The following is an 11297-nucleotide window of genomic DNA, read 5'->3' as shown; positions in this document are numbered from 1 at the left end:
GTACTGTTTGGACCTAGCAGACTCAAGCAAGGGCTGAGAGCCCCTCAGGGGCCAGGTGGAGGGGATCTTTACTTCGAAGCTTCTCAATTGAGGGTCAAGGTGGAGAATTGTTATTTTGACCCCCAATTAATGAACTAAGGTAAAAGGGCAATTTTGTAATGTGGCACCGCCACCTACCACATCTCTACCTACCTCCCACCTAACTCCCACCTACCACTCTCTTGCTTCTATAAATAGAGAGGGTGTGAGGCTTAGGAGAGCAAGGGGAGAAATCTTAAGGGTGTGAGGCTTAGGAGAGCAAGGGAGAAGATATCTTGAGCTACCACAAAGGAGGAGAGAATAGCTATAGAGTTAGAGAGGAGGAGAGCATCTTGAGGCCTTGTATCAAGGTGTCGCTTGAGAGGGAGGCCATCGAAGGAAGATGAGGGCTCATCTTTATGTATAAGCTATGTATTCTCCATTTCTTTTGCCTTAGTGAAATATTTGATTGATTCCCTCCCGTGGACGTAGATCCAGTTGGATCGAACCACGTAAACGATCTGTGTTTGCTTGTGTTCTTTTTCGTCTCATTTCTATGTCAGGAAGTACATATCTCACAACACATATGATGAGAACTGAGCAGTTAAGTCTCGCTAGCATTTCCAAATACAGGGATTTGACGCAAAAACAGATTTATCTGTCACTTAAACTCCGTGGAGTTATGCCCTAAAACAAAACTTATAAGCCTAGAATGGAGCCCAAATCAGCCAGAAATACTGATACAAAATACTATTCACACTAAAATAATGCCAATCAATGTAGGAGAAGGGACGAAGATATCCATCAACCACACTAATTACCGGGTTTTGCCAAATCCGAAGCATGAACAGAAGGAAAATTACGCTTCCTATCCTTGCCCAATGATAATGAAATGCAATTCCTTTTTTTTTTCCCAGAAACTGTAAATCAGAAATCACAGCTAAAAAAAAAACCTGATCATCCATTCTGACGTAGATGGAGCCCCGGCGCCATGTGCAAAAACAACTAGAGGATTTTTCCCGCTAGTGGGAGAGCTCTCGCAAGCCTTCTCAGCGCTCTGCTCCGTGCCCTCTTGATCATCGTTCTTACGGAGACGCTTGAAAGGACGAGAAGAAGAATCCGAAGCCATAGAAACGAGAAATTAGAGAATTGAGTCTTGATAAACCCTAGTCCCTCACCTCACAGTCTTCGATACAATCGGCATGGCGACAGTTTACGAAAAGCGCGGGAAGGGCCTCGGAACTAAGCGCACAATCTTCGAGTGTCACTCCCTCTACCGTTTGGGGCAGCTTATAAGTGCGGGCGGCGTTACGTTTGGTTCGTACGTTTCGCCAGCTTATCCAAAACTGCGTTTGGGTTTTTACACGAAACGCAGGCCCCGGGGGCCGACCCCGGCGGCCGGCCCGCGGGCCGCGTTTCAGGATAAGCAGCTTATCCTGAAACGCACAAGCTGCCCCAAACGGACCCTAAGAGCAAGCGTGTTCTTTATGTTTAAATTTATCGTTATTTAAAAATCATATCATACATAGATACCACCCTATTCTTATGTATTTACCTATCTAATGTCTAAACATTAATTTTTACATCGGTGTATTTTATTTATTTTTTAGCGGTTATAATGGTGATAATTTTGCTCTGATATAAAAGATTTAGGTATACTAAATATAAAAAGTAAAATGTAGGTGTTGGATATGTAAATATATAGGTGATGTGTGCTCGGTGGAAAAGTGATATATGATTTAGTGTAATAGTGTTGCACGAAAGTTTAACACGGGTTCAATATAAATTTTTACATGAAAAACTCTCTCGAATGAAAAAATACAGTGCATAATGTAATTGAAATATTCCAATATGTAACAAGTCAGTATACGGGCTCACTCTTCTCTTGAGTTAGCGAAGATGAAACTAAAAAGTTGATGTAAAATGATATTTTAGCAATAATAGCATTAATGAGCCACAAATGTTGTAGTGTGTTGCAATGGAAGCGATATTTCGTCCTGAATACTATAAATGATGGTTGTAGCGCAAACTTATCATGGAGGTCATATTTGAAAGTTATGATAGTAGTTGGTCCTGTAAGACATAAATGGTTGCTTCAGAAGTACTGATTGGCCACAAAAGGCCATATTAAGGAGCTGCAATAGCATCCATAGGTCGCAGAAGCTGGAGTTTGGAGTTGCATGAGCTGTGAGCCTCGTAGAGCGTAGTAGGGAGTTGTAATAGTGTCTATAGGTCGTCGAGACTAGAGTTGGGAGTCGCATTAGCTATGACATTCATATGTCATAGGAGTTGGAGTTGGGAGCTGCATGTGTTATGATAATATTTGTAGGCCATAGAAATCGATGTTGAGAGATACACGAGCTATGATAATGTCTATAGGTCGTAGAGACCAGAGTTGAGAGTTGCATGAGATGCGAACCATGTAAGTCGTAGTGTTGTGCTACAAGGAGAAAGCTTCAAGAGTTCAGAGAAAGACGTCATATCCAGAGTACAACGGTGGTAAACAGTTATTTTGGGTTTTGTTGTTACATCATTTTCGGGATGTTAATTATATTATATGCAAGGTGCATCGTTGCACCAAATGTGGGGTAAGTTGCTACACTATATGCGAGATACGTGTTGCACCCTTTGTGGGGTGTTGTTACACGTCATAGTACATTGTCACATCGTCTTTGAGATGTGTTGCTCCGTATGATGCTTCATTACTCCACAAGGTGAGACATTACTCTAAATATCGTTTCGTTACTCCACGGCGATGTCGTGACTCTGTAAGGGCTTCGTTACAAGGAGCAAGGGAGGCCGGTGATAGTTGACGACAACCTACAGAAGCGGGAAAAGTTCATGAGGTTTTGGGTGAAGGACATCACTAGAATCCTACACCTTGCGCTCCAGCTTTAGCTTTAGCTCTTCACCCAAGTCCTCGTTTCCCTTTCATGAAGGGGATAAGGTTCTTTTTTATAGAGTATGGGAGAAGCCTCCTTAAATGTAAGGAAGAAATCTCGACCGCTCCATCGGACGACCCGGAGAGATTTTCTCGATCGGACGGCATTTCGTAGACATTTGAGTGTCTTAAAGGTCGAAAATGAGTTATCTTGTTGTCATTTGATTTGTCTTGTAGAAATGCCGATTTGATTATAAGCTTGTCAATTTTGAATCCATTTGATATTCAAATTGGGCAATATAAGCTTTCAAAAATAGCTTAATAGCTCAGTACCAGCTTGATTTGACTCAGATTGGACTAATTTAGATGCCATTATGCTTCTCTCGTCCAGCCGATCACTTTGATTGTATGTTTGATGTAATCAGACATCTTGATGATTTTTTTCAATAAGAATTTGAATGTTCATTACCCAAAAAATACACCGAGGTCATTGTCGATCGTCTCAAGATTTATGTCAAATAACAAATTTAACTGTTGACATATTGATATGAATTGTGTGGCGTGTACGAAAATGCCCCTATATATTTCTATGCATAATATATGATTTACACTAAAACAATACATAAATCAATAAATAAGTTTAAATATCAAATAGATAACTATAGAAAAAGCTTAATGACAGATGTAATCCTCTTTTGTTAATTAGTTTTAAAAACATTATGTTCAAGGGCTAGCACGCAGGTTGAAGTTTTGGTATAGATGTAGATTCCTTTTCATAATAATGATTGATGTTCAATATATCGAATTAATTCTTACTTGAGCTTTTTTATATTATTTTAGCTTCATGGATATTTACACATAAAAATTATTGTCAATTCTGCTTCAATTGGTTCCCTATTAAATTCTTATAAATTTTCAAAATTTATGTGTTGGTTCTCTCTTATTTTCTATTTTTTATGTGTTCAAATGTTACATCCAACCCTTTGTGGTCCTAATTGTTCTAATGATGATGATCATAATGGTCATAAATCGATGACATAAACACAAATACATTATGTCCATCAATAAATGAAAGGAATACATTAACAACTTAGATAATTAAACTATTGAAAATGAACATCATCACGTAGAATTCTATATTTAATTAGAAGTTCTCAAAAATATGATTAGTGTGAATATATTACAATCACTCGTCCATCTAAAGCACCTTAGGATTGTGAAAGGAGCCTTCTTTATATCTCATACCTCATAATCCTCTAATTAGACATTTAATCATCACATTGATTTTCTTATTGATAATTGTCATGGTTATCTTGAGATGTATGAAGAATCATATCAAGCACTTAAACGGTTAAGAAAATCTATGGCTTTTACTCACTAGCTTCAAGGCACACCAAGTTAGGGTGTATGTCTGTGTGTGTTAAGTGGTGCGCAAAAAGCACTATCAAAATGTTTCTTAACTTAAAATCCTTATTATCAATTGTGCACAAAAGAAACTATACAAACTAAGTACTCATAAAATTATACAAAATAAAGGAGGCAAAAAACATTAGATGCCATAAGTTATAAAATGAATTAGTAAAACTATTGATGTGTGTAAGTTATCGTTTTAGCGTGGTACGAAGATTCAACACTTACTCAGAAGAGAAAAAATAACTAGTAATGACACCGGAGGTTTTTACGTGGAAAGCCTAAGAAGGGGAAAATCACGGGACTTAGTCTAGCTGATGAAATTAACTATAAACTGGACATTGCATGCACAGTCTCTTGTCTCACATGCAGGAAAAGGATGAGCACTCTTTGGAGTTACAACGTCAGTGCATGAATGAACTTGTTGTAAGAAGTGGTCAGCAACCGATGGAGATAGGTGGAGGCCGACGTGTAGTGGTCGATGACGGTCGGCGGTGATCGATGGTAGTGGTAGTCGACGACATTTGGCGGCGGCCGGTGGTGGTCGGTAGTGATTGATTGGTGGTGATCTATGGCAGATGTGGTCGACAATGGTCGGCGGGGTCAATGACAATTGACTACAATCGATAATGACAGGAATGATGTTGGACTTGATCTCTTTCTCAAAGCTTCAAGTTCTTTCTCAAGCCTCAAGCTCTCCCCCACCCCCATGAGAAAAGCTATATTTATAGTGTTCTGGGTGCAATTAATGGAAAAATATGAACCACTTTAATCAGACAATCTATAGATCTTCATTTGATCAGACGACGTTTGGACATTTGAGTGCCTTAATGATGTCGTATTTGAATGGACTTGGGCTCGTTAGATTTCTCTTGCTGAGACGTTCCATTTGACGATGAACTCGCTGATTCGACGTCTGTTTGACCTTCCAAATATGTCCGGAAGACTTCAAAGCATGGTTTGATTGCTTGACCAGGGCTAGATTTGGTTCAGATTGGATCAATGTTAGTACAATTGGGTTTGTTTTGTCAAACCAGTCAGTTTGACTATAAGTTTGTTGAAATCAGATTTCTAGATGATTCTTTATTCGAGTTTGAATATTTTTTTACTGAAACAGTTGCCTTGAGATATGTGTCATGCTGGAAATTTGTTGATGGCTTATCTACTATATATACAAGATATAAGCAATGGTACGCTTAATAACACAATCTCACAAATTATAATTAAGTAAAAACATTTCTAAAGTGTAGCTAGAGAAATATATAATAGTGTTTAGTATGAAGTTAACCTAATTATGTGATTATTGATCTAACAAGCTCAATATGAATGGACTAATTCTCTCACACAATATTAGGAACTATTAAATTAAACATCAAAGCTCTCCAAATAATGTCTAAAAAAAGGATACGAGGGAGATAAATAAACTTACATTATAAGATATCAACTTGGAAGCACAAATAATTAGGTCAACTCAACTACAATTCGCAATGGCAATAAGATTTCATCAAATGAATCATCACATAAGCAATCATGCTTATTGGATAACTAAATATGGTAATTAATAAACTGAACTATAATATAGTTGCGGTCACTAAGCTTAATCAATAGAGTAAAAGCCTTCGCACTTAACTTATCAAAAATAATTTAATTAAGTTCAACTCCATGTGATAAAAAATTCAAGAAAATATAGTAGCGACTTAAATTTGTCATTATAATTTTTATAAAGATTAAGATGATGATTAGCAAATAATTATACAATATTATATAATGTTTTATCATCAAATTACTAGTAAGCCACACATGAGTTATCTAAACTTATGGGTTCATCACCTCCTACTATTTCATGATGATAAGCCCGTGTTAAATTAGAGAAGTAAACCTTTTTCTCATTAAAGCAAGAAAATCCTAATTATCCTTTACATAAAATCACCAGCCTAAAGTCACTTGTGATATATACCAATAGAATAATTCTCTTATTTTTATAATATCTGATATGTCCTCAAAAATTATTTTAATCATGCACGATAGGAGTATTTTAGAAGAAACAATTTTAAATATGAATTCATGATCATCTTAGCCCCCGGCTCCAGTAAGTCTGTAGTCAAAGTGACTATCTTGTCAAGGAAACCCCATTGAAGCCAAAATTGGTTCAATCGGAGTCCTATCAAAATGTTCAAGTATAATTGGATGGACAATTGAATGATCAATTGTATTCTAAATCTTATAATCTTATAGTCAAATCAAGTGTCTCGTCGAGCTGAATGCAATGAGTCAAATATCACTCAATTATGAGATCAATGAAATACTCATAGAATGCCATCCAATCAAATGGAACACTCTAGACCGTCCGATAGAGTGGTATAGATTCATACAACAAATACAAATGATGTAACTTCCAAGATTTATAAATAGACCCCCTCCCTTCAAGAAAGGAGACTTTGGATCTAGACCTCGAGGAGAAGCTCAAAGAGCTCCAAACTCTTGAGGGCTCTTGAGCTCAACCACAATCAGACTGCCATTGCCAAGTCGTTGCCATCGGACGCTCGTTGCCCAACCATCATGGTCGAGCTGCCCACCACAACCAGACCACTACTACTCGGCCGCCACTGTCGAGTTGCCACCACCATTAAACTACCTCTCGACCACTTTTGTCTAATTGGTGTCACCATAGTCTGGCTGCCGCCATGGTTCAACCACCATTGCCCAACTGTTACCGTTGAACCGACGCCATCATCAGATCACCATTGCCCGAAAATCATTATCGAGTTGCTGCCACCGCCAGACAAACGTCGCCACTTCCTTCGCCCCCACTTCCTGTTAATATCAACTGATTGTTGCTACAAAACACACTGACAACAATTTTTTTGGCACACGACCCCTACCATAGGATTTTGTTGTTAGCAATCGGGTCACCGCCACTTCTTCAACATTTTTTATCACTTCCCTAGCGAATGTCACATTTCACATGTGTAATATTGCTTATGGCTATATAAGTGTCAGTAACGTTTTGTAACATACATTGACATGATGGAATCATTTCAACTGGACTAGATACCGTGGTTTTTGCCTCTTAGGGTTTTCCATGTAAAAACTCATGTTATCTTTTCTTTCGGTTTCTGTTTAGTTGTTTGTGTGTGTCGGACCATCATAAAATACTAATACATTAATATGTCATTTTATTTTGGTGAATTTTCTAGCACTCAAACTATCAATATTAAAAAAAGTTCAACATAAATTATATCTCAAATACTAAAATTTAAAATACAACCACCTTTTAGAAAAAAAAAAAAAAAAACTCCCATCTCAAAATACTAAAATTATTTTTGTGGTTCACAAATTTTAAAACTTACAATGATAAAGTTTTTAGTTATAATTAAAATAATTCAGGAACAAAATAACGGAGGTTAAAAAAATTTGCACGCAAATTACACAACAAAAACGACCTTCATCATAATGAAAAATGTCTAATTTAATTACGAACCCACTTTGGTGACCTGGTTTAGGTTCAGGGCTTGATTCAATTCAGATCAATTAAAATAAGCTCGTCCAATCATCATAAATAAAAAAAAGAAAGTATATATATATATATATATATATATATATTTTTGAATTTTGCAAGAACTCACAGAGAAGTAGTAACGGTCAAATGATTGGGTTAGACAGGAGCGTGCACAACTGACTTTTGTCCAAATCTTTTCCTGCAGCACCGTCAGCTGGGAGAACAAGGGACTCCGGCTGGACCTCACCGAGGGAAGGAGAAAAAATAGAAGTGTTACTGAATCTCTGGTTTCGGGTTCGATCGAGAGGTGAGGGAGTGATTTTGGCCTTCGATCGAACCGGGAAGCAAAGGCTTCGACGTTCGCAGAGAGAGAGGAGCGAGTGCGGGAGATCACGATCGAGTGGGCGAGCGAGGGCGAGCGAGGGCGAGCGAGGGCGAGCGAGAAGAAGCGAGCAGAGAGCTTCGGATCGTACGCGTACTTATTAGTAATCGTCACATAGATTATATATATATATATATATATATATGTATATATATGAAGTATCCAAATTAAAATATTATTCGACTCTCAAGATATTTGGGAGGTGATAAGAAAATATTATTTTAGGCCTCAATATTGTGAAGCAACATTATGGACAACTCAAAGGGACTCCATATATGATAGAGGTCTATGACATGCAAGTGGCTAAAACGATATGAAGGATACAATGAAGTTAGGTCAAATTTTAAATAATAAAAATTACAAAAAAATCAAAATCTCAAAGTTATAACGAGACTTATATTCATTATTATATTTGTAAGAAAGTAGGGCATGCTTCTAAAGGTCTTTATTATATAGATAATGAAAAAGGAGCCTTTTGCAAGCTTATAAAAAACATGGAAAATGACCAAAAAAAAAAAAAAAAAAGATATTTGATACGTGAAAACAAAAGGTAATGAACATATGTGTGGCCATAAAAGAGAGCTAAACATACTTTGGTGGCCCCTCCTAACTTTTGATGAATGGAAGAGGTATAATCCCCATACTTCTTAAAAAATACTAGTCTATTTATTTTTATGTTTATGATATGCAAGATATGAAAAGTAATATCTTAAATTTAAGGCAATTACTTAAAAAAGATATGAAATTTAATAAAAGGATCCAAAGCTAATTAAAAGAAGTAATTTAGAGAGTTAATTGCTTGAATCAAAATGACAAAAAATATAATGTTTGCTAAACATGATAAATGATATAACTAATGAAATGTTTAAAGCATGCGTAAGAGATACATAATGGTTTCGACATGTAAGACCGGAAAGAATATTGCTTCCGGAGTTCGGACGTAAAGCTACATCCGGACAACAGACGTGATACGCCGTACAGAGCGAAGGTGGAAAAAAAAATAAAAATGCCACCGGTGTATGGATTTTGTCCATTGTCCGGACATAGAATGCACCTGGACTCTGGACGCAATAATTTTTTCGTAATACCGGGCCATTAAATATTTGAGAAATCAAGAAACTCTGCATAGCTTGCCATACATCAATCCTTCAAATCAATTTTCTGAAAGTTGCACATTTGAAAAGGAGCTTAGATAACACATTCTTAACGAAGAAAGCAGTAGATCTATTTTGGGGCATTTACATACATACATACCTCACAATTTTTTATGTATTTTCATATTAAATTTTAATTGTTATATTTATACCACCCAAATCTTTCATATCACTCAAAAATATCACTATCTTACTTTTAAAATGTGACATACACATTTTCAATCTTAAGAAAGGTGAAATATACGAAAAAATTCAAGTTAGTGTTAGATATCTAAATACAAAAGAATTGGGCGGTTTGTATGCAATTCTTCTCATTTTAAATTATAAACTTGAAAATAATTATATATATATATATATATATATATATATATATATCTAGAGAAGCTTCAATAATAGTAAATTCTTAGCAATGATTAGAAAAGCTGCTAATAAGGTTTAGGACATTGCATTGGTTATAATCGCTCTCCTATATATATATATATATATATATATATATATATATCTTGAATTTATGAATATAATTTTTTTCTAGAAAATAATTGTAAATATTTACTAAAAATCAGTTAATTTGAACATATTGATATTTTCTTTTAAATTTAAAAGTTTAACCTATATATTTTTATGAAAAATCTTGATTAAACTACAATTTTGTTATTGCAAAAATTTCACTTTGTTATATTTTTTTTAAATATTAGTCTCAGTCATAAAATTTTAGTATGGGTTTTTTCTAATAAAATTTTAAAAATATGTATACATCAAAGAAGTGTAATAAGAGGAAATATTTTAAAGCCTTAGAGAAAAATATTTTAATAATAAATTAGATATTTCTATTGTTAATTGTTTTTTTTTAAATGTTTTTTTTTTTTTTTTTTTTTGAAGATTTATAAATTAAAAGATCCAATAACAATAAGTAAGTAGTAGTGAATAATTGAAGAAATGGAGACAATAAAGAAGTAACTAATAAACGTAAAGTACCATAAACATTATATCTAGATGAAGAAAAAAAATATACCATGAGTGTAATTTGTATGTCCTAAGATTACCCCTATGAAGTTGTCTATGTGGCATCATTCAATATATTGCCTAGAGGGTAGGAATGTGGTGGTCGTCATGATCAATCTTGTAAGTGATGCTACTGCCCATATAAATGCTCAGGGTCGTCCTTCCCTTCTCTGCGGTCAGACTGGTGTATGGGACATGGTAGAGATTGTCTCTCCTCTGGTATGAAACCTGCACTAGAACTCAAGAACTACTGAACTTATATAGTTGTTATTAAAAGGGACATCAAGAATTACTCATGTTGTTGTTGTGAATATATACTAGTGCATGTCACCAAAGAAAAACATGCTCCAAAATATGTTGCAGGGGTGAAATCATATGAAGTCTAACTCTGAAAAATCGTATGTGATGGAATTATATACGTTAAACTGGAAGACCGGGGATCATTGTGGCTCAGCGGTGGAACGTCAGCATCCTCATCTCCAATGTCATCTCTCTAGGGTATATAGGCCAGACACACTGGTCATCTCATGCGGCTACAAAGCTCCTCCACCCTATCTTCCACCTTCTATCGCGAACTCTCATCATCAGAGCCCCAAAAAAGCGATAAGATACATTCCATCTATATAAAAAAGTTGCTGTAAATAATGAAAGAGATCATATTATTAAAATTTTTAATGTTAGAATAGAAAATCTCCAATTTAAAATAAGTTAGTATACAACAGGGCTAACTCTAGAAGAGTTCTCAGCTAGCTTCTGGCTGTCATATTTGCCATTCTTATTAGCTAACAAAATCTCAGTATTTTTTACATTGTATCACGGCTTCTCTCTTCTACAATAGCTGCTCTAACTCTCATTGATCAGTTGTTTTTCTTTTGCCGTCCACAGCAGTTTTAACCTTCTCAGAAATTAATATACATCTCCACCATCATATATATATATATATATATATAT

General features: G+C 35.5%; 1 protein-coding gene across 3 annotated transcripts in view; it reads right to left on the bottom strand.

Moving 5' to 3' along the window:
• Positions 1–1268, bottom strand: part of LOC110029686 (KAT8 regulatory NSL complex subunit 3) — a 15550-nt gene extending 14282 nt beyond the window's left edge. For all 3 annotated transcript variants that reach the window (XM_020732093.1, XM_020732094.1, XM_020732095.1), the window contains exon 1: positions 972–1268. In XM_020732093.1, coding sequence (XP_020587752.1) covers positions 972–1147 — 176 coding nt within the window. In that variant the 5' untranslated portion in view covers positions 1148–1268. The remainder of the gene's footprint in view (positions 1–971) is intronic.
• Positions 1269–11297: the final 10029 nt, after the last annotated feature.

Source organism: Phalaenopsis equestris, unplaced genomic scaffold (genome assembly GCF_001263595.1).
Source record: "Phalaenopsis equestris unplaced genomic scaffold, ASM126359v1 Scaffold000600, whole genome shotgun sequence".
Classification (NCBI taxonomy): Eukaryota; Viridiplantae; Streptophyta; class Magnoliopsida; order Asparagales; family Orchidaceae; genus Phalaenopsis; species Phalaenopsis equestris.
Note: the sequence above shows the minus strand (reverse complement) of the source record. Positions and strands in the feature narration are given on the sequence as shown.